This window comes from Borostomias antarcticus (genome assembly GCF_949987555.1).
Source record: "Borostomias antarcticus genome assembly, chromosome: 2".
NCBI classification, from domain to species: Eukaryota; Metazoa; Chordata; class Actinopteri; order Stomiiformes; family Stomiidae; genus Borostomias; species Borostomias antarcticus.
Genome location: NC_140235.1, coordinates 28147971 through 28175214, shown reverse-complemented (window position 1 = coordinate 28175214; position 27244 = coordinate 28147971). Strand labels below are relative to the sequence as shown.

Sequence of the window (27244 nt, the reverse complement as noted above, 5' to 3'; positions counted from 1 at the left end):
TCTCTCAGGCTCTCTCAGCCTCAGTCAGTCAGTCAGTCAGTCAGTCAGTCAGTCAGTCAGTCAGTCAGTCAGTCAGTCAGTCAGTCAGTCAGTCAGTCACTCACACTCACTCACTCACTCACTCACACACTCACTCACTCACTCACTCACTCACTCACTCACTCACTCACACTCACTCACTCACTCACTCACTCACTCACTCACTCACTCACTCTCTTTCTTTCTTTCTTTCTTTCTCTCTCTCTCTCTCTCTCTCTCCCTCCCTCCCTCCCTCCCTCCCTCCCTCCCTCCCTCCCTCCCTCCCTCCCTCTGTCTCGTCTTCTAGTCTGGTTTGATAATAGCTAGTGGATGAGTCTGTGATGAGTGTGTGCCTCCCTCGTCCGTCCCCCCCTGTTTGTGTGTGTGTGTGCGTGTGCGTGTGCGTGCGTGCCTGTGCTTGCGTGTGTGTGTGCGCACGCACGTGTCAACACGTGGAGACGGGCAGCGTCTCGAGCGTCTGTGTCAGAGCGTGAATTACCCCGTCTCTCACTCCTCTCTCTCCCAGGTGCCGCGATCGAGTTCTTGATTATTCCATCTCCCGCCGTCGCGGAGCAGCACTTAATAAATAATGACTGGCTGATTGATTTTCTTCCACCTTCTATCTTTCCCTGTGTCCGTTTCTCGTCCCTCACTCTCTCTCTCTTCTTGGCTTTCGCCTTCCTTTTCTCTCCAACCCCCCCCCCCCCCCCCCCCTGTCTGTCTGTCTCTCGCCACCTGTCTCTTCTGTGTTCTCTCTCTGCCTTCTGTCTCTGTCTCTCTCTCTCTCTCTCTCTCTCCCTCTGAACAGCATGCCATGATGCTGCCGGTTCTGACCCACCACATCCGCTACCACCAATGCCTGATGCACCTGGACAAGCTCATCGGCTACATCTTCAAGAAGAGATGCCTCCTTCAGGTGAGACGGACACGAGAGAGAGAGAGAGAGAGAGAGGGGGGGGGGGGGGGGGGGGGGGAGAGAGAGAGAGAGAGAGAGAGAGAGTGGGGGGGGGAGAGAGAGAGGGAGAGAGAGAGGGGGAGGGACACGACGACCCGACCGCCGCCGAAAAGTGGCCCTCGAATGTGAATAAAAAAAAAAAGTTGTGATTCGAAACTTTCCGATTCAAAACGTTATTGTCCGTCATCGGACCTCGTCTGTTGTCCTCCTTCGTCGGTCTGATTGGTTGAAGTTAGCCCGTGACACCGAGACGGTGATAGACAGATGGTTCATCCAATCGCCCGCCAAGTAGTTTAGAAAGTGCCTGCCCTTCTCCAATCAGTTTGCGGCGAAGCCTTCCCAGATGGTCGAGCGGAACAAACCATCTGGCGCCTCAGGTTAGAGCGGAGTCCGCCAAGGAGGGGGCTAGTCCGAGCTGGGCGTGTCCCCCCACAGCCTCGGGGCCTGTGTGTCGGGGGTGGGGGGGGGTGGGGGGACCAGACGCACATGCGATTCCTGTTTAGTTCTGGCCCCGCGACGAGTCTCTCCCCACCGGAGACGTGACGACTTTCTCCAGGCCTGGGGGCGCAGAGGCGAGCGTCCGTCGTCCATCCAAACACCCGGCTTCAGTTCTCCCGCCGACGCCGCCAAGCTTGGGGCCCCAGAGAGCCACGGACCGTGGTGTACTCCCCAAGCAAAATGGGACAGCTGTCACGAGAAACCGATAGGGCTGCAGAGAAGCCCGTTCTTCTTTCACGCTTCCAAACGGGGGGAGGGTGGGGGGAGCTCTGTTTGCGTGAGACAGAATGGGAGAGCATGTGCGTGAGGATTAGAGCTGGTGTGTGTGTGTGTGTGTGTGTGTTTGTGTTTGCGCTAGGGATGAGACGGTATACCGTAAAACCGTGAACCGTGGTATAAAATAGACATTCCCTGTGTTTACGGTATTACGTTTACGGTATTACACAATAATGCGCTACTGAAACTTCATATTTCAAGTTGCTTGCAACAGTTAATTTTGTAATTTAATGTAAGCTTGCTATTAATAAACTGAGCTTAATTACAATAGTTAATGGTAAATGGACTACACTTATATAGCGCTTTTACACCTTAGCGGCACTCAAAGCGCTTTACAATGGCCTCTCATCCACCCATTCACACACACATTCACGGTAGCTGCCATGCAAGGTGCTAACCTGCTCATTGGGAGCAATTTTGGGGTTAGGCGTCTTGCTCAAGGACACTTCGACATGTGGACAGTCGGAGCTGGGATTCGAACCACTGACCCTTCAATCATTGAACGACCCGCTCTACCAACTGAGCTACAGCCGCCCCATAGTGTGTAGTTTCCATCAGGTGTTGCACTGTAGGGCTCTAGAACTCAGCCTATTCAAACGCTTGTGTCTAGTCGATAAAAAAAAGCCTATTATTCGATCCAGGAAGTAGACTGGACCCTTATATATCCATTTCCGACTTCCAGTTGCTAAACCGGCATAATCAAAGAAAGATGAGATGTCGCACACTGTCGCCGTTCATACAAAATATACTGTATGAATCCTTATAAAGAGACTAAAGAGGACCTTTTATCATATATAATAATAAATAGCCTATTTTGCATCGAACGGCGAGAGTGTAGGCCTAGGCTACGGCATCTCCTCTGTCTTTGATTTTAATCACCGCACTTCAGACAGCAGGTGCGTTCCTATTCCCAATGAGCTTTACAAAATAAAATATTGCAAATGTAATCTCCACCTAAACAAGCCGTTTAGTAACGTTTACAATATTGTGTGATACAGCCAGGCCTAAATAACCAATGTTGTAGCCTATAGCCTACTAGTTTGAACTCCCATCGCAGCATCCATGACCGCAGTGATTTAGCCGACTTTGACATTCTGAATAAATCCACTATAACTAACAACCCGAGTTAAATAAATAGGTAGTTGTTTTTTTTTCCACTAACAACCTAAGTTAAACAAATAGGTTATTTTTTTCCACACTGCACAGGCACGCACACTAATGTTCAAATACAGCCCTAATGCCGTATACCGTGAAATACCGTAAACCGTACCGTGTAACTAGATACCGTACCGTAATGCAAAAATGTATAGCGTCTCATCCCTAGTTTGCACGCGATCGGCCTCGTCTCGTGTCGTTATTGGCGCTGAACAGAGACGCGGATGACACCGAACAGAGCAACACCGCCCAGGCAAGGCCGCCTCCCAGCCCCCCCCACCCCACCCCCCCGCGCATGACAGCCGATGGTCGCTCCATTGAGACGTACACCCCGCGAGTTATCGACCGTGCCGTCTCGATGCTGGCGGCCTCAGCTGGTGTTGGGGGACGGGAGGGGACGGGGGGGGGGGGTGGGATTAAAAAAAAAAAAGGAATTAGTTTGATAATGAGGCGTGCGTCGAGACGGCGAGGACTGTCGCGGGCAGGCGCTGAGTCGCGGCGCGTGTCGGGTTTAATTTGAGGCTGTACGTGCGTGCGTGCGTTTTTGTGTGTGTGTGTGTGTGTGTGTGTGTACATGTGTGTGTACATGTGTGTGTACGACTCCATTCAGTATGGCCTGACAGAACCGCTGAGGAAAGGTCTCCAACAGCTGTTCTCCATCAGAGGCGCAGAGATGGACCAGACACTCTCCAACCCCTCCTCCTCCTCCTCCTGCCAGATCCTCGCTCACATGCATTTGTCACTCGCTTCGTTTGGGTCGCGCTGGAACCAACAGAACAGACCCAAAAAGTGGGAACTCCGAGATCGATCAAATACCCCCTCCGTCCCCCACACCATGTAATTTGACACCCACAGATCCACAGCTCTCATGAACAGCTGAAGCCCTCGTGCGGTGCCTTCCCTCCCAAGCCCGGGGGCGCACACACCGAGGCAGTGCCCCCCCGAATCGGAATCGGAATCGCCCGTGGCGGAATCGCCTCTCCCATCCTCCTCCTCCTCCTCCTCCTCCCAGATCCTCCGCCGCCGTGTCCTCCCCCATCCTCCTCCTCCTCCTCGTCCTCCTCCCAGATCCTCCGCCGCCGTGTCCTCCCCCATCCTCCTCCTGTGGAGCGCTGCTCCTCACAAGTTTCTTCCCAGAGAGGTGCCTGTAGAAGATTTAATACGGGGCGTGAAGCTGAGAGCAGAGCGACCCTTCCCGTACCGCTATACCCCCCCCCCCTACCACCACCCCTCTCCACCTCTCGCTCCATCCCTCCTCCCATCCCTCCTCCTCCCCCTCTCCCTTTGACCCACGCTGGCGAGATCCGCCACGGCCCGACGGGGCTCAATAATTCAGCGGCGCGGCTCCGCAGCGCCACCCGAGGTCTGGTGTGCGCATGAGGCGGCGCGCACATGAAAGGGTTCCTGCGGTAGCGATTCGAGCAACTCTCTTACTTAAGAAACTTCAGCCGGTCATTAGAGAGCAGAGCACCGCGGCAACACGGGCGCGGAGTTGCTTGATCACACAGAATGATCATTCATGTATCCAACCGGGATGCGGGGGAGCATCGATAGAACATAAATAGGTCAGGATCTTGTCAAGTCTTAAGACGGTTCTCAGTGGTCAAGTTAACTGTAGTGCACGCACACATACACACACACACGCGCGTACACACGGCTAAGGGCCATTGAGCAGAGCAGAAGACTGATCAGTAAGTCCAAAACCCGATCATAACGATGGCGGCTACAGAGAAGTCGATTCGCTATTAAGCTTCGGTTAAAACCAGCGTTGCAAAAAAGACCGATGCGTACACTTTAGTTTCTACACTTTAGTTTCTACACGTCCTTTAAGAACCCTTAAGAATGCCAAGACTAGCGCTTTGTCTGACCTAGCGGAACAAGGAGTTTGAATCTTGAGTCAGACCCGTCAACCTGCGCCGCGTCGAAAAAGGTTTTCAGGAAAACAGCTGTACCGCTTTGCTGTAACCAAAATGGAATTTGCCTCGAATTAGATTCTCGTTCAGCGCTACAAACCCTCGTGGATGTTCCTGGCAATGATAAATACTGAAACCTTTCTGTTAACATTTTACATTTATCTCATTGGAGCTTGAAATTGATTTGAAGTTGAGCCTCAAGAAGACAGCAAGCCCAGCAGAGAGTGACGTTTTTTTTATTTTATTTTTTTGCTGAGAATACATTCTGTTAATGTGAGATTAATAAAGGCCCGACATGTCCTACCAAGCACCCTCTCTCAACTCTCTCTCCTCCCTCTTAGCAAAACGAGGGCGTTCTGTTCCGACAGCACAGGCTACAGCACTGTACATCCAGGGGCTGCCATTTTGTCGAGTTGAAAAAGCAGAGGAAGGCGTTTTGAAGGATGCCTGTTGAGCTTTTTGCTTTTTTGAGTCTTTTTTTCTCTCAAGTGGCAATTCTGCAAAAAATATGCTTGGCATTCAACAACATTTCTCCGTGATCCGTTGTCATAAGGAGCAGCTGTGTGTTCAATTCTTGAATTTGAGATATCCGGTGTCAGGTCGTCTTGTCCCAAAGACCTGGAGAGACATTATCCCATCTTATAACGCAGCGAAAGCATGCTATAGACGACGCAGATCACATGAACTCTTGTAGACGGGGCGCAGGGTCGGACAGCTGTCCAGGTGGTGACTGGACGAAGCCGGTTGTTCAGCCATCATTGCTCAACCGGCCAGTTGACCCTCCACCTCCTCTCCTCCCCTCTCCTCCTGCCCCGGCGCGTGTTCCAGCTGGCCATGACTCACCCCAGCCACCACCTCAACTTCGGCATGAACCCGGACCACGCCCGCAACTCACTGTCCAACTGCGGCATCCGTCAGCCCAAGTATGGTGACCGGAAAGTTCACCACATGTACATGAGGAAGAAGGGTAGGTCAACAGGGCCTGGAGGGAGGGAGGGAGGGAGGGAGGGAGGGAGGGGGAGAGAGAGAGAGAGAGAGAGAAAGAGAGTGTGTGTCTATGCGCGAGCGCATGTGTGTGTGTGTGTGTGTGTGTGTGTGTGTGTGCATGCATATGTACACGTGTGTGTGTCTGTGTGTGCGCTTGTGTCTCTGTCTGTTTCTATTTTGTTCTCTCTCAGTGCTCTTGAGTCAAAGGTGAAAATGCGACACCTTGATAACGACACCCCCGTTCCCCCTGCGCCTCTAATGACCCCCCTCTCTCCCTTTGGGCAGGAATCAACACCTTGATCAACATCATGTCCCGCCTCGGTCAGGAGGACCCCTCCCCCTCCAGGTTGGTCAGGTTATGTCACTGACCACAGGTGACCGTACCCTTTTCTTTCTGTCTGCCTGCTGACCAGGAAATGAACTCTGCCAGAGTTAAGAGATCGACCAGGGGGAAGATAATGATATTCTCAGTTGCTGGTTATAGTCTCGGGTGACCTTTATATTCTCAGGTGCCAATTTTCACTTCTGCCATGTTTTGGGGCGCTGTTGATTAGGCGAGGTAGGGTGTGAGTGTGTGTGCGTGTGTGCGTGTGTGCGTGTGTGCGTGTGTGCGTGTGTGTGTGTGCGCGCGTCACCGGTACACGACGAAAGGATCGGTAACAAACCGTCTCTCCCCCGACGCATTCCAGGATCAACCACAACGAGAGGCTGGAGTTCCTGGGAGACGCCGTGGTGGAGTTCCTCACCAGGTGAGACCTCACCGCCCGCATCACGCGCCGATCGAACCCGACTACGACTCCCGCCTCCTCCCTCTCTCTGCTCATGCCCACTACTGTGATCTGCCCTGTAATTGGGATTATTATTTTTTTTATTTTTTTTACCGTACCTTTTTAAAGGTTGAAATTCTCCATGACAACTTGCAATTAGCCGTCTGGGTCGCTGGCTGTTTTGTTGACTCACCTTGCGAGTGGACCGAGCCACTTAGGTCGGCACCGCTTGTTATGTGTAGCTATTATTGCTTACTCTCGCGCGCACACGCACACGTGACAGGGGAACAGAGGGGCACGCCGAAATGATTGGGCCGGGATATGAATACCTACTGAATGACATGTAAACACACGCACACACACACACACACTCACACACACACACACATACACACGCACGCCCCATGCAGAGTTAAACGTCCTGACATTAGCTAGGTCATTTCCCATGCCAGCGTACATCACAGGCCCGAATGGAGACGGTCAACAAGGCGAGGAGCCGGTCCGTCTCTGCCGAGCGGTAGAACAGGGAAGGAAGGAGGCGTTTAAAGGCGGCCCCTCCCCTGCCCTCCCCTGCCCTCCCCTCCCCGCCTTGCTCCTCTGATGTTTCCGCACTCGGCCGTTCTCTTCGGCCTCACCCGCTGGCGGCCGTGAATAATTTATCCCTCCCTCATGTCCGGTTAACTGTTACAGCAAATCCGTGCTAAGCAAGCCTCTCCCAGCCCTGCTCCTCGGGGGGGGGCTAAGTGATGGAGTGGAGCAGAGGAGAGTAGAGTAACTTGTAAAAGCCGAATGTATAGTAGGGTCATTATGGAAGTGGGGGAACAAGCATGCCGCGGGGCAGAGAAGAGTTTCATACACCGTTCTCCGGGTGAGGCGCGGAGCGAGGACCCCCATGGCCCCTCGCTGACCTTTCGGTAGGCTCCTCGCGGTGGTTATCCGGCGTTCTCGTTCCCGAGGCGTTCCGAAGTCCGCCGGTCCACCCTCTCCTGCTCCACCTCTCCCTCCCTCCCTCTGCTCTCCGCCCTCACGGCCGACGCCAACGCGCCCGCACACCATCTGAAAGGAGCACTTCCCCGATTAGCAGTCGGCTTTGCATTCTTCCAAAATCTGCAGTTTGTTAGAGTTAATGTTTTTCCTTCTCAATATTCCCTGGGCCTAGTTTTCACAATTTCCAAAAACTCCACAAATTCAATCAATCAATCAAAGCTTTATTTGTATAGCGCATTTCATACCCAGAGGCAACACAATGCGCTTTACAGAGAACAAGGGAGTTGGGCATACGTCCCACCCCTACATATTCCAGAGGGAAGCAAAAACCAGTATCACCCAGGGGCCAGAAAAGTGAGCTGTAAAAATTCTTCCCTGACCCCTCTCAACAAGGCGATCAAGCAAGCTCCTGGAGTATGTTTGTCTAACGGCTTTATAGAGCAATACATTACATTAAACTACATTTTCAGAGCAAAAAGGGCTAAAAACATCATAGGAGAGACATGGCAAACACTGGTGTATGTCTGTGTGTGCGTGAATGTGCCTGGGCCCTGATAGAGGCAGGGGTTGGGGTAGGGAGGGGGAAGGGAAAGGATACGGACCTGGGTTAGGGTGAGGGGAAGGGGGACAGGGCCCAGGTCCAGGCTTAAAGCCGGAAGTGGACTGGTGCATGTATGTGTGTACGTGTGTGTGTGTTAACTAAATTCACAGAGTGGGAAGGAGCTAGTCATGGGGAGGCAGGGGGCCTTTCCAGGAGCCATAGGGTGGACTTTTTGCCGAGGACGGGGGTGGGAGTTCTCCCGGGCCTGCTACAGCGTGGCCTGCAGGAGACGGGGAGTCTACAGGACCTGTTCAGAGTATAAGAGGGAGAGACAATAGGGAGGAGGACAGGGTTAGTGGCTGTAATGGACATCCACAGCAGACACGGGGGTATCTATCGGAATCAGGGTGGTCTGCGGGTGACAGTGAGGCATCAACTGGACCTGGTTAGAAGGTAGGAGGGAGAGAGAGAGGCACTAGGGAGAGGGAAGGTAGAAAAGGGTTAGTAGCACGCAGAGCCATAAAAGCAACACAGATATTAAAACAGAATGTGCCAGTTACAGGGCAACCAGCATCTGTATACACATCTAAATATACACACAGTGCATAACAGGATATGCACCAATGTGTACAGAGGATTTACAGGCAGGCTGGAGTCTGCCTCTCTGTGTCTCTAGGTCCTACAAATTATGCCAAAATGACGCGTTAAACGTCAATTGTGGAGATTTGGTCCGGCAAAATTTTTTTTTCCCAGCTGATAACCAAGAAGAGGATTTTGAAAGTCTACTCTCTAATTGTATTGTATTGCATTGTGTGGTATGTATTGTATGAGCTTTTTAAATTGTTGTTTATGTGCCAACCTTTATACTTTTATTTTCGTAATGAGGCTGTCATGACCATTTTAGAGTAGAAAAGTCTAAATGGGGACAGGGGTTGCAAATTAGCCTGGGCTAGAAATCGTCTATGCAACTCATCTGTTTCAAGTTTTTAACCTGCTACAATGTTGCTTGCTGCGTCCCTGACAAATAAACTTTTAAATTAAAAAATATATATAAATACTGCTGGAATGGGACATACGTTGCTACCTGTTGGAGCCAGTGGAGGAAAGTGGAGGATTCTTAGAAATCCAGCTGCAGTAGCCTCCGACTTAAATAAAAAAAACCCTAATGGGCTACGACCCATTGGGAGCAATCAAGGATCAGTGAGGCGCAAATTCATTATCCTCGAACTCAAAGTAGGCAGGAAGTCTCCCGTGTCTGTCAAAGTTTCTGAATGACAATCGTCCCAAGACTAATCACTTTGATTTGTGTTTTGTTATTGCGCCTTGACAAATGGACCTCACATGAATTAGGGGAGAAAAACAGGACCACCTGCTTTCTCACTCGGCATTCATTAGAAACGACTGAATTAAATGGATTGTTTTAATTTAGATGAAATCAAATGACACGCTGGTGCTTTTTTGTAGTCTGGGGGCAGAGTGTTAATGAAAAGGGAAGCTGGGTGCGCAGCTGTGAGGCTACTCCACCGTGGAGCCAGACAGTATTGATGGAAGGGGTTCGAAAGAGTTTGCTGTGTCTGTGAGGGTGGCCGTTTGGGATCTGACCATTTTGGCTTTCGTGTGGATTTCCTGTCTCCCCCTCTCCCTAGTGTCCACCTGTACTACCTGTTCCCCAGCCTGGAGGAGGGCGGACTGGCCACCTACAGAACAGCCATCGTCCAGAACCAGCACCTAGCCATGCTAGCCAAGGTGAGACCACCATAAAAGTCCCGATACCATACGAGTCGAGATACATGGCTTTATTGTGTGTGTATATATATATACAAAATGTTTTATTGTGTGTATATCTGTCTATCTATACTGCAAAAAAAAAAAAAGGGAACACTTACTCATCTAGCCCTCAATGGGTTAATCATTTTGGTTTCCATGGACCGTGATGTTGTTCTCTGCGAATTGCACAATGTGATCAATAAAGATTTTCAACTTGGTTATTTCGGTGGAGATCCGCGATGATGATTGATGACTAGCGTTCCCTTCATTTCTTTGAGCAGTGTATATATTTATATATATATATATATATATATATATATATATATATATATATATATATATATATATATATATATATACACACAGTACTATGCACTGTTTGCCACCAAAGAAAATAATGTTTAAAGCTATTTATCTGGGCAGTAAGTGTTTATTTGCTTTTAAAAACATTATATAAAACGTTGGAATAAACACAACGGATGGAGGTAAATGGCTGTCCGGGCCGTGTTTGGGCTTCACTGTGGCGGAGGTAAAAATGACTGGAGGTGAATGGGTGTCTGTATTTGGCTGGCTCTGTGGCGCCCCCCTCGGCTCGCCCCTCCCCTGCTCTCGTCTGGCTCTCCAGGTGTGTAATTGGAGTTAAGAGGTTGTTGTTGGAGGTTCAGACGGGTGCTGAGGGGGCGGAGTCCCGGGGGACCCTGGGAGATCCGTCTAAAACAGCTCTAGGCTCCCTCAGTCTATCTGCCTCTCTCTCTCTCTCTCTCTCTCTCTCTCTCCCTCCCCCTTACTCTCTCCCTCTCTCTCTCTCTCTCTCCCTTACTCTTTCCCTCTCTCTCTCTCTCTCTCTCCCTTACTCCCTCTCTCTCTCTCTCTCTCTCTCTCTCTCCCTTACTCTCTCCCTCTCTCTCCCTTACTCTCTCCCTCTCTCTCTCTCCATTACTCTCTCCCTCTCTCTCTCTCTCCCTCTCTCTTTCTCTCCCTTACTCCCCCTCTCTCTCTCTCTCCCTTACTCTCTCCCTTACTCCCTCTCTCTCTCTATCTCTCCCTTACTCCCCCTCTCTCTCTATCTCTCCCTTACGCCCCCCCCTCTCTCTCTCTCTCCCTCTCTCTCTCCCTTACTCTCTCCCTCCCTCTCTCTCTCTCTGTCAGTGACTTGTAGCAGAGCTCGCCCGCCTCGCCTCGCTGGCGCGCTCCTAAACAAACATGACAGTAATTGCCCCGTGATGTGGAGAAAGCAATTAAAATCTCAAATCTTTCATGTCGCTCCCCGCTGACTACAGAGATGCAGCTGCCTGCGTCTCGCGTTAGCAGACGAGTCCCCGCGTTTGGCTCGCCGCGGCCTGTGCAGAGCGAGCTATGATAGGTCATGGGCGCCCGCCCAAAATTGTTCGCCATGCCCCTCTTAAGCCCGCATCCCGGAGAACACTCGCAATTATCCCGTGAGAACTATCTCCGGCGCAAGCTGCCTCTTCGCTCGGAAGACTTGGGAGTCGGAGCAAATTTGCCGTTTCTTGTCGGTTGGTACTGTGTGTGTGTGTCTGTGTGTGTGTGTGTGTGTGTATGTGGGTGGGTGTGGGTGTTGGGGGATACCGCCCTCAATTTAATTAGTTGGCACTCTCGATTTCCTTTTTCTGCTGCTGTATACTTGTCAATTTGCGATGCCTGGAGATGAGACAGGGGCCAATGAAACCAGAGGAGTTATATGTACAGTATAAGGAGGAGTTATGTCATTGGTACATACAGTTTATTGGTGCACGGGTTCAATATAGTCCTAATGGTGTTGAACGTTTGTATCAATATTTACTGCTCTGGTCTAGAGGTGATGCCACTGAGTCTCAGTTTCAAGAAAAGTCAGTTTTCTGCCCACTACAGACAGATTGAAGGTCACCACAGATTACACACAATCATTTTATATGGGATTATCTCGTCTCCAACTGCCTGTGTGTGTGCGTGCGCGTATGTGTGTGTGTGTGTGTGCGCGTGTGTGCGCGTGCGCTTGTGCACCCCTGTATGTTTGTATGACTGTGTGCACACCTGTGTGTGTGTGTGTGTGTGTGTGTGTGTGTGTGTGACTGCGTAGAGACGAGTGGCACAGCTGGACGACACTCGAGCGTGTCCGTCAGGGCCGCAGAGTGGACCGTGACCCACAGAGGGGCAGAACGACCCCGTCTCAATCTCATCCCCCCTGACCTCTGACCTCCGACCCTCCGCTGGCCCTCCATCATACATCACTCCTGTCGTAGAGCGGGATCTGCGGCCTATAAAAACACGGACAGATCAAATACGCCTCATGTTAGAGAGGAAACGCTCATAGGATTACTTCAGCGCGCTTGGGTCATTTCGGACTGGTTTCCCAGGCACAGACTGGTCCAGCCATGGTCTGAACAAAGACATTTTTAGTGTAGAACATCCGTTAGAGATCGATTTTTAGTCCAGTCTAGGAAAGGTCTGGCAAGGGGGCTGTGAGTGATGGCTACGCTCTTACTGTGTGTGTGTGTGTGCGTGTGCGTGCGTACGTGGCTCTCTCTTGCGGTCAACAGAAGCTGGAGCTGGACCGCTTCATGCTGTACGCTCACGGGCCGGACCTGTGCCGGGAGTCGGACCTGCGGCACGCCATGGCCAACTGCTTCGAGGCCCTCATAGGTGAGCTCTCCTGAGAAGGAAAATAAATCAATCAAGTTTCTTGTCGACACCTTCGGTGTCCCCTCAGAACAGGTGAGTAAGAGCCACAGCAACACACCCACACAAACTTCGCCATCGCTCGGAGCTAAAGATGATAAGATGTAAAGATGATAGTGACGGCGAGCACAGATCTGAACCTCCGATACGGTATGGGGGGTTAGGGTTAGGGTTAGGGGGCTTAATGAGTGAGCGTTTGGCCCGAGGTGTATTGAGGTGTATCGTACCGGTCAATGAGTTCTGTGTAAGTGTGTCTTTGTGTTACACATTCCTAAGTGGCCTACATGCGGTTTGGATACTGAGTGGTTTATTCAGGTCAGTGCTTGTGTGTGTGGGTGTGGGTGTGTGTGTGGGTGTGGGTGTGGGTATGGGTGTGTGTGTGTGTGTGTGTGTGTTTAACTGTGTAAATAGCTGCAGTGGATCTCCCATTAGGGTAGAGAGACACATTAAACAGCTTTATTGATCTCCAGAGAGGTGGTTTGACCTCTGGCTGGACAGACGGTCCCTGAAGCAGGGCTCTCGATGCCCACACAAACGCTTACACACACACCTGCACGCGCACACACACACACACCCGCTCGCACGCACACGTACGCACGCACACACACACACACACACACACACACACACACACACACACACACACACACACACACACACACACACACTAACTATTCATCTCACTCACTGTTCGTCTGAGTACATTGGAGCTTGTGCAGTGATTAGGACCCCTTGCCCCACCAACAAACACACACACACAAACAAACACACACACACACACACACATACACACGTGTACTCTCTCTCATAGAGACATAAACGTGTACTCTCTCTCATAGAGACATAGACGTGTACTCTCTCTCATAGAGACATAGACGTGTAGTCTCTCTCATAGAGACATAAACGTATAGTCTCTCTCATGCACACACACACGTGCGCGCGCTAATCTCTCTGGGGACGGTGTCTGTCCCCCCCTCTCTCCTGAGCCTGGCGGGCAGCGCGGAGCTAAGCCCCGGTCCTGCAGGGCTGCAGCGTCGGCAGGTTCCCCCCCATCTTATCACCATCTTGATTGAACCAGTCCAGCCGCTCCTTCACTCCCCTGATGGGAGATAGGAGCGGCGGCTTTAAAGGAATCCCAAATCCCACTCCAGACAGGACACAAAAAGAGGACTTCGAAGAAGAGGCGCTGAGAAAGTGCTGACTGGCAGAAGGAGGGGCCCCTCTGCCACCCCCCCCCCCCCATCGCACAGGCCCCCCGGGGGCCACGGCGCCGGTTACCGGTTCATTATCATCGGAGGCGGTGTCCTGATCTATTCAGTCCCGCTGCCGCCACCGCCTCATCACCGGGCGCAGCCGGGCATGGCAGCCGACACCCCCCCCCCCACCCCCCATCCCCCCTGCTGCCGCCGTCGTCCCCGTTCTCCCCTACTCTCTCGTTTGTCTCTCCCTCTCTCTCTCTCTCTCTCTATCGCTCTCTCTCTCTCTCCCGCTCTCTCTCCCTTTCTCCTTCTCTCCCTCTCTTTCTCTCTCCCTCTCTCTCTCTACCCCTCTCTCTCTCTCTCTCTCTCTCCCTCTCTCTGTCCCTCTCTCTCTCCCCCTCTCTCCCTCTCTCTCTCTCCCTCTCCCTCTCTCTCCCCCTCTCTCTCCGTCTTTCAGTCTTCCCCTCTTCTATCTGGAGTATTTCAGTGTGATAACGCTGGTGAATAAACAGTTGCGATGCGCCAAAGCAGCGCATGAGAGAACGGCTCAGAGAGCCGGGGTCCCAGCGAACGCTTTGGATCAGCAGCCCGAAAATAGACGCACATAAAAGGCGCGCCCGCGACCAAAGGCCCGCACGCACACAAGACGCACCCGTGCGCTCGGAGAAACGCGTCGCAACGCGCTCGTCTTGATGTTCTCGCTACCCCCGTGACACTACCGCGTGTCATCTTTTTTTCCCCCCGCTTTTGGACGGTGGTGGGGGGGGGGGGGGGGGGCTCCTTTAAGACGTGTCTTAACTACTTTCTTTTGGCTTTTCCCCTCTCCCCCCCCCCCCCCTAACCTAGCTACTGTACAACGCTCTCTCCCTTTCTCTCTCTCTCCTCGCTTGCTCTCTCTGTGATGCATGGCCGTGGCGTTCCGCGAGGCGAGAGGCACGTCATGCAGATGAGGTGTCATCCTGTCACCGATCCACCGTTCTGTTCTCCTCACCCGTCTGTCACTCGTCTCTCTGCTTCCTGTCTCCTCACCCGTCTGTCACTCGTCTCTCTGCTTCCTGTCTCCTCTCTCCTTCCTGTCTCCTCTCTTCTTCCTGTCTCCTCTCTTCTTCCTGTCTCCTCTCTTCTTCCTGTCTCCTCTCTGCTTCCTGTCTCCTCTCTGCTTCCTGTCTCCTCTCTGCTTCCTGTCTCCTCTCTGCTTCCTGTCTCCTCTCTTCTTCCTGTCTCCTCTCTCCTTCCTGTCTCCTCTCTCCTTCCTGTCTCCTCTCTTCTTCCTGTCTCCTCTCTCCTTCCTCTCTCCTCTCTGCTTCCTGTCTCCTCTCTTCTTCCTGTCTCCTCTCTCCTTCCTGTCTCCTCTCTTCTTCCTGTCTCCTCTCTCCTTCCTGTCTCCTCTCTCCTTCCTGTCTCCTCTCTTCTTCCTGTCTCCTCTCTCCTTCCTCTCTCCTCTCTGCTTCCTGTCTCCTCTCTCCTTCCTCTCTCCTCTCTCCTTCCTGTCTCCTCTCTTCTTCCTGTCTCCTCTCTCCTTCCTGTCTCCTCTCTGCTTCCTGTCTCCTCTCTGGTTCCTGTCTCCTCTCTCCTTCCTCTCTCCTCTCTGCTTCCTGTCTCCTCTCTCCTTCCTGTCTCCTCTCTTCTTCCTGTCTCCTCCCTTCTTCCTGTCTCCTCTCTTCTTCCTGTCTCCTCTCTTCTTCCTGTCTCCTCTCTTTTTCCTGCTTCCCCGTTCTTAAGCGAGGCTCTTTGCTCTGCACTCACAGGTCTGCAGGAATAGCATGGGTGACACAGCCACTGTCATGTAACCCCCCCCTTACACACACACACGCGCGCACACATGCAATTTTCCTTCTTGTGAAACAGATGTCACATATCCTCTCAGAGACACCGACACACACACACACACACACACACACACACACACACGACACAGACACAGACACGCACGCGCACACACCCTATTGTCAGGAAGCGTTTTCCAACACGTCTTATTTTGACTCTGCAGCACTCTTATCTTAACTTCAGCCAATCCCAGCTCACAGAATCCCTTTTTTCCCCTCTCTTCTCGTCTTAATACCCCTTTACTCCGAGAAGAAGACGGAATCTGACGTGCATGTATGTTTTGGAAGGTCCCGGAGGCGATGGCTCGGCGGGGTCTCGCTCTGCCCGCTTCCCGACCTCGGGTTTTATTTGTTTACGCGCAGCGCTGACCTCTGACCCCCTCGCCGTGTTGGAAATGGCAGATAATCTGCTGCTTTGCATGGGTCCCAGCCTCCTGCGTCTGCCGAGCGGAGAGAGCGTGTCTCTATCTCCTCACCCCCAGGCAGGAACACTTCTGTGGCGCTGGAGCGAGAGAAAAGGAGAGAGAGAGAGAGAGAGAGAGAGAGAGAGGGGGAGAGAGAGGGGGAAAGAATGGAAAAGAAAGTGAGCGGAAGGCAAAGCCAAAGCATCTGCAATGCAAATGGACGCCCCGCAACCCTGAATTATTCAAAGTGTTGAATGGAAATCTAGCTTTTCTGATCCCCTCGTCATTAACTTCTTGCCGTAGTGGGCCGTTCTCATTTGGCCTCTTCTGGCCCTGCTTGCCTTTTGCATTATCCTCCTCTCTCTCTCTCTCTCTCTCTCTCTCTCCTCTCTCTCTCTTTCGCTATCTCTGTCTCTCTCTGTCTCTCTCTGTCTATCTCTCTCCCTGTCTCTCTCTGTCTATCTCTCTCTCCCTCTTTCTCTCCCTCTCTCTCTCCCTCTCTCTCTCCCTCTCTGTCCCATCCTCTCTGTCTATCTCTCTCTGTCTCTCTCTCTGTCTATCTCTCTCTCCGTCTCTCTCTCCCTCTGTACCTTCCTCTCTCTCTGTCTCTGTCTATATTTCTCTCTCTGTCTCTCCCTCTCCCCCTCTCCCTTTCCTCTCTCTGTCTCTCTCTCTCTCTATCCCTCCCTCTCTTTCTCTCTCTATCTCGTTTTTCTCGTTCCCCTTACTGTACCTCTCCGTCTCGGAGACGGCTTTCACCCCTGTGCGCAGGCCTTTTCTCTACCCCTCCCTCTCTCTCTCTCTCTCTCTCTCTCTCTCTCTCAGGTCCTGCTCACTGATAAGCCACCTCACTTCGCCTCCTATCAACCCATTTGAATGGAGGAGAGATTGAGGAGAGAAGTAAGGAGGGAGTTGTCTGTTTTATGGCCCCTGATTTCTTTGCACAGTTGATCTATGGATTATTGTGTCCCGGAGCCCTGCGGCTCCCCTCTCAACCCTCCCTACTAAGAAAACTAAGAATGGAGAGAAAGGATTATCTCTCTCTATCGCTCTCTCTCTCTCACACACACACACACACACACACACACACACTGTATATCAGATCCGTACATACAATGCAGCCGGTGCATTCAGGGAGCGGGCGCTGCTCCTTGGTGAACTGCGGCAGCGGTAACTGTTTTTTATTTGGGGGGGGGAGGGTTACGTTCATCTTATTTTTGTGCTTCCTGTTTGGCCTGGCGAACAATAAGGATCGAGGGCCGGTTAACTGCAGTCAGCGACTTCCTGTGCCGTTTCGTTCCACTACACGGTTTCTGTTGATTTTGCCTTCGTTTCTGACCGTCACCTTCTGCCACCGACAGACGCTGAGAGCGGCTTCCTGTATCATTTGATGGATTAGAGGCTGAGCATTTTTGAATAATTCATTCTGGGTTATTAATGTGACTGTCAGATATATCATATTCCCCGCACTATTTTTTTTTCTTTCTTCCCAGGCCTCACAGATTGTAGAAAGCTATTTCCAAATAAAACATACATACAAGCGTACAGTCGCCACGCTCGTATGACAGATCCATTTAAGTCTTACGGCAATACGGCATTATCCACCATTAAGTCTGTGTCGCTGTTGCTCGCATCTGGGTCAAATTCCCGTTCCAGACATGCAGCGTTTGAATCATTTGAGATGTGCTCAGGCAGATGGACGCCATACATCACACGCCTTTTAACGGAAAAGGCCGGGATTAGAGGCGAGGCGGATTCTTCCACGTCTCTGTGAACTCTTCACCTAGTGTGCGTGCGTGCGTGCGCGCGTGTGTGTGTGAGAGAAATGCACTAAAGAAAATAAACTTGGCTACATGGCTGGCTTCGAGCTGGGCCTACGACTCAACGCTTCCGTCGTCTCTGCCAGCCCACCGTTGGCGTCGGAGTACGCAATCTCCCCGGGGTCCTTTCTTCTTTTTGGCATTTCGCTTTCCGTGGGCCGAACGCCTGGGGGGGGGGGGTCCTGGCGAACGTGAGCGGCGGAGGGAGTTCTCCTCGTGCCTCTCGGACACATCCGTCCTCGTCTTCTTCCCCGCAGCTCGGCGGCTCTCGAGATAAGCCCCTCGCCGTCGCTGGCGAATTGAGATCCAATCCCCCCCCCCCGGCGCTGTTTTGTAAGGGCGACGTCGGGGGAAAGGCAACAAGCTTAGCGCCATCCAACCGTGGCTGCATTCCCTCCGCTATCTCTGGATGATAATCGGGCGCAGCCAGACCCGTTTCCAGCGCCGGAACCGGACCAAACCAAGTGTGCAGAGAGGTCCAGCCGTGCAAGACTATCTCTCTCATCGCTCCGCTTAGGGATCGGGGGCGCTTTGCACGGCCCGGCTCGACCAGCCAGTCAGATGGATGCGTCATGCGTCCAAACATCCTGATATCTCGACGCCAGGCCTGGGGGTCACTGTAGGGCACCGACAGACGCAACGCGATGAGTTGTTAGAGGCTCCCCAACTCCGGCTAGCGTAGGTAGCTCCTCCACGGGCCAGGCGAGGGTCAGAGCGCTGCTGACTGCGAAGGCGGAGCACACCAGGCAGCCCGCTCCGGCTAATGATTGCGGCGTGCGGTGCGATTGATCGGACTGCTCGGGGGTTCTCTCTCTTTCTCTCTCTCTCTCTCTCTCTCTCTTTCTCCCCCACAACCTCCTTGCGAACGGCATAAATCTCATTTCCTTCATCCAGCCGCCTCTTTGATTGACACCAAAGGTGTTACTGTAAGGTGTTTTAATACCTCCTTCCATTCCCTTGAGCCCCCGCCTCCGTCTCCACCCCCCCAACCACCTTCTTCCCTGTGAAAAAAGAAGAAAAAAAAACGTTTGAAAAATCCCATATGAGGCAGTAAGTCTTAAGTCCTAACTTTTCTGGATCCCTCCGAATCGTGACAGATCATCAAAGCCGCGAGAAGCATAAAGAATAACGCTGAGTAGAGTATGAGCGGTTGGAGGACGGTCAACAGTGGGAGGTTCCTCCTTCTGCAGCTGAGAACATGTGCTGTGGAGGAGCACCCACCCGGGGCTGCGGTCCACTTGTGGTCAAACCACAAATAATGGTTCTGGGAAGAGTGTGTGTGTGGGGGGGGGGGGGCGGGGTTCTTTTAAGGAGAGGTTCTCTACCCTCCGCCTGGAGATCTGTGGAACGCCCCTGAGTGTGACGCAAAGATCACAGAGGTCTAGACCTCAGATGCAGCTGTGGGGAGTGCAGTAATGGACAAAGTGTGTGTGTGTGTGTGTGTGTGTGTGTGTGTGTGTGTGTGTGTGTGTGTGTGTGTGTGTGTGTGTGTGTGTGTGTGTGTGTGTGTGTGTGTGTGTGTGTGTGCGCGCGCGTGTGTATCTGCGTGTCTGCGCTCATGCCTGCCTGTGTGTGTGCGCCAGTGTGTGTGTCAAGTGTGTGGGTTCAGTGCACAAAACGTTTGTGTGTCTGTGCGTGTGTGTTTACGCTGTCTCTGCATGTGTGCTCATGCTGCGTCTGCACACACCCACTGTGGTGGGAGTATGTGTGGGAAGGGGCCTGTTAGCCATCTGAAAGCAGTTTTCTCCCCAGATGATATATCCTCATATCTGTTTTTGATGTGGTCTATAAAAGCGTCCGGAGCATTGAGACACGCCATGTCCCATCTTAAATGGCCTGTTTATGCACATCAAAAACCAGCGCGCAATTGTATACAACAATTTGCCAGGTGGTTATTTCTATCCAAATTGAATGAGCCTCCTTAAGTGTAATGTGGGCTGATGTTATACACAAGTTAAGAGACGGCAGATTGTCCCACATCAATATTAATAAAAATGAAAAGAAAAAAACAAACATGGAATGGGTTATAGAAATGCAAAGTAACGTCAATGCAATTATTTGCGCTTTCGAAATGTGGTCCTGACTCAGTCTGCTGCAACGGCTCCCTCAGTAGAGAGGCAGGGAGAGGGGAAGAGAGACGAACCTTTAGCACAAGCAGCACTTCGACTCGCTATACTCACGGGAAACCACACAACAGCAAGTTGAGTTGCGACTTTTTTGTGCGGTGGGAAACCAACATTAGAAAGTAGACTCCACCTGAGCAGTATAGACTATACTTTTACTGAGACATAGTTTTTTTTATGTACAAAGTAAAATGTACACGGGGAAAATTAATTGTGGCGACCGCACTAGTACTGTGTTGTCATGGATTTATTCTAATAATTAAGCAATGAGTATGCCAAGGTTCATCTGGTCCAAAGTCCAAAGCTGGTTACTTTTATTCCAAATAGTTTCCTAATAGCTCTCTGAGGGAGACAAGTTCCACCAAGAGCAACTAGGTACAGTCATGCACATGATTTCTAACTACAGTAACTCATGAAAGGAAGTTGTCATGAAGAGAGGTCGTTGGTGGTGATAGGCCAAAAGACTATTATAATGTCATGAAATACTCCGCTATTTTAGTGCTTTTGGACTGTTGCTTTTGACACCGTGGATCATGGGATCCTTTTATCTTGTCTGGAACTGTGTGTAGGGACTAAAGGTGCTGCCCTAGAGTGGTTTCGGTCGTATCTGTCAGACAGGAGTTTCTCTGTCTATTTCGGGGATCACTCCTCAGATACAGCATCACTTACCTGTGTTGTCCCGCAAGGCTCCATTTTGGGCCCCATCCTATTTTCCTTATATGCCACCTTTACGTTCCATTCTCTGGAAGCACAATGTTTCCTTCCATTGTTATGCTGATGTTGTACAGATCTATCTACCTATAAAATCGAAATGCAAGGACTCTCTGCAGCCTCTACCAGACTGTCTCAAAGACAAACACCTGGATGGACCTTAACTACCTCAACTTAAATGACAAGACGGAGGTTTGGACTCTTGGATTACTCTGTTGGTGCTCTGGCCCCCCTAGCCTCTTAAAATGTTTCTGCTTTAAAAAGCCTTGGTTTTACTGTTGACAGTGCTTTCAAATTTGAGAAACAAATTAGCTCTGTGGTTAAAGCTGCCTTTTTTCAGTTAAAGGGCAATGCTCGTTTTTGACAACCTGGACCTTATTTACGACATATTATAAGAAGTTTGACTCACCGAGATCACTTTGGTGTAGTTCGGAGGCCTGTAGAAGAAATTTTAAATCCAGCGCGAGCCAGTATATCCATGTAATCACGGTGATCGGGGCACCGAGAATGCAGTTTCTCAAAATCTATTTTCGGCCGCTAAACGGTTGTTTTCATCAATCAGATTGGATGAATCGACAGTTGAGATTCCTCAACGCGAGGCATTGTAGTGGTTTTCAAATACGGGGTCTTTAGCCTCTGTAATATGATCTTTACACGCTTACATTCTCTGCGCTACGATCGTTGTTGGTGCCGAGAATATTGTCGTCGTCATTCGTCAGCAACAATCCGATCGTAGCGCAGAGAATGTGAGCCGGAGAATAGCCAGTCTGCGCGCTGGCCTGTGCGCATGTGTGCTGGAGCAAGTGGGGAAAGGCGTGTAAAGATCATATTACAGAGGCTAAAGACCCCGTATTTGAAAACCACTACAATGCCTCGCGTTGAGGAATCTCAACTGTCGATTCATCCAATCTGATTGATGAAAACAACCGTTTAGCGGCCGAAAATAGATTTTGAGAAACTGCATTCTCGGTGCCCCGATCACCGTGATTACATGGATATACTGGCTCGCGCTGGATTTTAAATTTCTTCTACAGGCCTCCGAACTACACCAAAGTGATCTCGGTGAGTCAAACTTCTTATAATATGTCGTAAATAAGGTCCAGGTTGTCAAAAACGAGCATTGCCCTTTAAGGCTCATAGCCTAGGTCAAGGCCTATCTCCCTCCTAAAGACGTGGAGAGGGTTGTTGCAACTCCTTGTGTGTAGGTCTACACCAGTCCTCACTCCGGCGTTTGCAGCTAGTGCAGAATGCTGCTGCTTGTCTTCTGATTGGAAGAAGAAAGCATGACCACATCACACCTGTGTAGTCTTCCCTGCACTGCCTTCCTGTCTGCTTCAGGATTGATTTTAAGATTTTGTTACTTGTTTTTAAGGTTTTGAACGGCCTGGTTCCTCTGTATCTAGCTGAACCCCTTCACGTCCATAGCCCGGCTAGAGCACTCAGGTCAAGCCATCAGCTGCTCCTGGATGTCCCTAAATCCAGGCTCCAAACCAGAGGTCCATCCATCTTCATCCGCTTATCCGGGGTCGGGTCGCGGAGGCAGCAGTTCCAGCAGGGGGCTCCAGACATCCCTTTCCCTGGCAGCATCAACCAGCTCTTCCTGGGGATTCTTTAGCTGCTCCCAGGCCAGTGCGGAGATGTAGTCCCGCCACCTAGTCCTGGGTCTACCCCGCGGCCTCCTCCCAGCTGGACACGCCTGGAACACCTCCCTAGGGAGGCGCCCAGGAGGCATCCTCACTAGATGCCCGAACCACCTTAACTGGCTCCTTTCGACGCAAAGGAGCAGCGGGTCTACTCCGAGTCTCTCCCGGATGACTGAACTTCTCACCCGATCTCTCAGGGAGACCCCAGCCACCCTCCGGAGAAAACTCATTTCGGCCGCTTGTATCGGTGATCTCGTTCTTTCGGTTATGACCCAACCTTCATGACCATAGGTGAGGGTGGGGACGAAGATAGACCGGTAGATCGAGAGCTTTGCCTTTTGGCTCAGCTCTCTTTTCGTCACAACAGTGCAGTAAAGCGACTGCAGAACCGCACCAGCTGCTCCGATTCTCCGGCCAAACTCCCTCTCCATAGTTCCCTCACTCGTGAACAGAGGTGACCAAGCTCACAAACCAGATGTGGCCAAGCTTTTGTAGTAGCTGACCCCAAGCTGTGGAATAGCCTACCACTGCATATTAGAAATGCCCAGACTTTGGATGGATTTAAGTCTCTCCTGAAAACTCACTTTCTCTCAGTGACCTTTATTTCATGATGAGCTTCGCACGCCAGTAATTTATGGATGCATTTTCTGTTATTTTCTTATTTGCTATATTGTTTTAGTTACTTCAGCCCACTGTACAGAACTTTGGTCACTGGGGATAATCCTTGTTGAGCTACACTTCTAGCTTCCTTGTAGCTTACTTGTTTCTTTGTGCACAAGAAGGCATGCACACAGGCGTGCGCTCCTGTCTGCGTTTGTGTGTATAGAGCCTTCAGTGTGGCTGCCCCCACCCTCTGGAACTCCCTCCCCTCCGAGATACGTAACGCCCCAACCCTGGACTCAAATCAGCCCTCAAAACCAACCTGTTTGCCCAGGCCATGGGGCCATATTTAGCCAGTTAACTCCTCAGTTAGTCTACCCTGTGTTGTTAGTCCTGTCTGTTGTTTTGTCTGATTTGTCTTCTCTGTTCTTGTAAAGCGTCCTTGGGTGTCTAGAAAGGCGCTTTATCGATCTCATGTATTATTAGTAGTAGTAGTATGTCTGTGTGTGTGTGTGCTTTTGTTTGTCTGTTTGTGTGTGTGTGCGTTTGTGTGTTTGAGGATGTCATCTACGCTGTCACATATAATGTAAGCCCATCATTTGTGACCTTGGCTTGCTCCATCTCCTGTCACTTTGAAAATAAAGCAATCCCATCTACCCACCACAAACACACACACACACACACACACACACAGCGCTCTCTGACAGAGGGGGGTGTACTGTAACTGCGCTAGGAACCCCAGGGTCATCGCACCATAAAACAGCAATAAAAAAAGCACTCCAACTTTTAATAAAGCAATTATATCTCATTCCCAAATTCAATTAAAATCCTGTTTCCACCAAAGGAGTCAATGATTGTTTTTTTTAAAGTTTTCCCGCTAAGAAAATAAATGTCCTTAGAGAAAGGCTTGTTCTCATTGTAGGGTGTTTTGCGCAGTGGACAAAGGTTTGTTTGTCTTGGTTTCTTCCGAAATGTGGAGTTATACAGTACGTGTGCACGCACGCACACGTGCGCTCACACACACAAATATCGTACAGACACAGCACCTGGTCGGTTTGTTTCAGAGCATGCTACATCTTTTTTTTTTAAAGATATTTTTTAGGGCTTTTCAGCTTTTTTTAATGGTATATAACAGTGTAGAGCGACAGGAAACGTGGGAGAGAGAGAGAGGAGGACATGCGGCACAGGACCTGAGCCGGGAATCGAACCCTGGTCCGCCGCGCGAAGGACTAGCCTTCATATGGTGCGCGCCTTACCCGGTGAGCTACAGGGGCGCCCAGAGCATGCTACATCTACCTAATTTTCCTCCCTGTCTGTTATGTCCTTTTCTCAGGAGCCGTGTATTTGGAGGGAGGTCTGGAGGAGGCCAAGCAGCTCTTTGGGAGGCTGCTTTTCAACGGCGAGGTAACTCTCTAACTCGGTTATTCCATAATGTCATGTCCCCTGCCCCGCCGGTGTGCGTGCGCATGCGCAAGCTTGAGTGTGTGCGTATACCTATTTGTGTGTATTTGGACGGCCGTTTGGCGTAGATATATGAATCGTCCTTGATTCTGTCTGTGATTGCCCTCTGGCCATGAAAGCGAACAACAGTGTATTGAGTTAGCGCTGTTGTGTGTGTGTGTGGGTGGGGGGGGGGGGGGGACTGTGAGAGGAACCTACTGAGGACGTTTGAGACATCTGAGACATCTCTCTCAAACTGAAGAGGTACCGAAGCTGAAGAGAAAGGGAGTGTGTGTGTGTGTGTGTGTGTGTGTGTGTGTGTGTGTGTGTGTAAGAGACAGAGAGAGAGAGAGAGACAGAGAGAGAGAGAGAGAGAGAGAGAGAGAGCACAAACAGTACAGTGACCATAGGGCCTCCATAGTGCACACTCGATTGTAAGGGAGGGATCTAAATGGCGGTGCTGGGATTGGCTTCAATTAGCTGCGGATTAGTGATGCCTCAAGGCAGTGAATCTGGTTCTTTCTGTCTCTAAAAGTTCTTCCCTCTCAGATCTGAAAAACTACCAAGACAACAATAGGCAAACAACCTCCCCCTCAGCACAGGGAGACTGGGTAGATCTGGATAAGGCTGTCTGAGTCAGACACGGAAGGCACAGCATACAGTATGAGACGGGAAGTAGCTGGCATGGATACACACACACACGCACGCGTGCGCGCAGACATACGCACACACACACACACACACACACACACACACACACACACACACACACACAGAGTAAACAAGTAGAACAAAGCAGATAAACAGCCCTGAGCAGTTGCATCTAAGTGTAGAGCACTGTAAAATATGGATATGGATATTTTGTTTTGTTCAGTCTGTAGAGTTATGCATGTGGTTTAATATGGGAAAAGGAAATGCAAAATAATACATTTACCATAATTAATTATTTTCTTTTGTGAAGAGTAATATTCTGTTTGTTTCAGACAGTGTAATTTCAGTTTCATTTGAGTGATGTGTTCTAAGCCAATTAGAGACCGTTTTGAGAGTGGTGAGAGAGTTGGTGGGTTATTTTGTGTGTGGCTGTAAGCCAGTGCAACATAGATAGCATTTGTCTGGTTGTCACTCCCTCCCTTCCTCCCTCTCTCCTTCCCTCTTTCCCTCCGTCCCGTTGTTAACCTGCAGTTCTATGTTGCCACCACAAAAGGCAGTAGTTCCAGCAATACACTATGACACCGTGCACTTGCCAGATCCTTGGTAGTGTAGTGGATAAAGTGTCTGACTCCCTTATGGAAGGTCAGGGGTTCAAGCCCTGGTGGGGAAGATTTTTTTTCGTCACTGGATGTTATAGAAGTTATGTAAAAATGTGGTTACCTGGTGGTGCTATGTCAGTTATTGAATTTATATGCAGTAATTGAACATTTGAAATACTCCTGTTTTGAAATTATACCTACAGTATAGGTATCTCAGTAATCACCCATTATATATTAGGCTATACTTTGCATGTATTTACGATGTTAATGTTTAGTAATTGGGGGACTATGAAAGGAAAGGTTACCCAAAATATGTTCAGAGTAAGTTAATTTCGCAATAGAAATTCATAAGCCTAGGGCCAATTCGCCTTATTCACCTGGCAGCGATATTGGTCAGTCTGACGTAATTGGGGGTGCGGATGCGGAAGTGCCCGTTGACTTCAATGTTAAAAGTTCACTGTAAAAACACCACTTCAAGAACCAAAATAGTCAAAATAACAGGCTGAATACACTATCGGGGTTACAAACTCATCATTACCAGACTCTGCTGCATTCACCTCCATGTATTTCCAAACGCGAAAACAACGGCAGTTGAAAACAATCAAAGTCTGGTAATGATGAGTTTGTAACCCCGATACTGTATTCAGCCTGTTATTTTGACTATTTTGGTTCTTGAAGTGGTGCAACGTTTAGTCAGGTTGTCACATCGCCACGTTTTATTGTTTTCTAAGCTCGAGGGCAAGTGTGAAACAGGCGTGGACGTTGGGAAGAATCAGTCAGGAGGACTGTGTGCTACCCACACCTGCCCTAGCTGTTACAAGAGAGACTGGAGAAGAGGATCCTCGCCGTGGCTAGCTAGCTTGTTAGCGCTGCCTGGACGGTTACACCATGTCCTAACTACACGCGAGCGAGCGTCAGCGACAAAATGCGTTCCATTGCTTTGTTTTCTATTGTTATGTCCTAACTGGACGTGAGCGACGCAGCGCGAAGCGGCGCGATGTTTTAACTGCCCTTTTGCCGCTCGCCCTGTTCCTATTTTCCTCCTGTCGCTCGCGTTGACAGGCGTTCGTTCTTTAACTGTCTTCAGTTGGGAATATAGACAAATGACTTAACAGAACAGGAAATTTAACGGTTTCAGTTAGGACAGCAAGCATGCAATGTCGCGTTCTGTTGTTCGCGTCACAAGCAGTTAGGACACGGTGTTAGCTTTGTACATCCACGGGAGCTGCACTGCGTCATCACCGCGGACATTGTTCATCGACTCCTCTCAGTTTGACCCATCTATCGACCCCTCGTGGACAGTGTTGTCGCCGGGTCGCGTGAGTACAGTGAAAGGAGATACACTCCCCTTGATTGATGCTGATGGAGCATGTGCACCAACGTATTGGGCCCCAACGGATTAGAGATCCAAGCGCTTAGTAACAGGTCACTAGTGAACTGGATTTGCTCTAACTTGGACATACTCTAACTTGGACATACAAGGGATATTCTCATTTGAGTTGGACTTTTTTAAGTTAATGCATTGAGTGAATTTGGGAGACATTATTATTTGTTTTTTTACTATATTTGTTTTATATAAAAAGAGTAATTGTTATTTTGAAGACCACCGCTGGTTTGGTATTAATGTGTCTGTTAAGTATTGTATCTGTTGGAGGGGGAAGACAATTGCATTTTTGGTGAATAGC

At 50.4% G+C, this 27244-nt stretch overlaps 1 protein-coding gene across 1 annotated transcript in view; it reads left to right on the top strand.

Annotated features, from left to right (window-relative positions):
* Window positions 1-27244, top strand: part of drosha (drosha ribonuclease III) — an 85831-nt gene that overhangs the window by 13821 nt on the left and 44766 nt on the right. The window contains exons 13-20 of the mRNA XM_084454159.1: window positions 9-31; window positions 800-934; window positions 5644-5782; window positions 6088-6148; window positions 6492-6551; window positions 9744-9843; window positions 12405-12507; window positions 24203-24273. Of these exons, the coding sequence (XP_084310285.1) occupies window positions 9-31; window positions 800-934; window positions 5644-5782; window positions 6088-6148; window positions 6492-6551; window positions 9744-9843; window positions 12405-12507; window positions 24203-24273 (692 nt within the window). The remainder of the gene's footprint in view (window positions 1-8; window positions 32-799; window positions 935-5643; window positions 5783-6087; window positions 6149-6491; window positions 6552-9743; window positions 9844-12404; window positions 12508-24202; window positions 24274-27244) is intronic.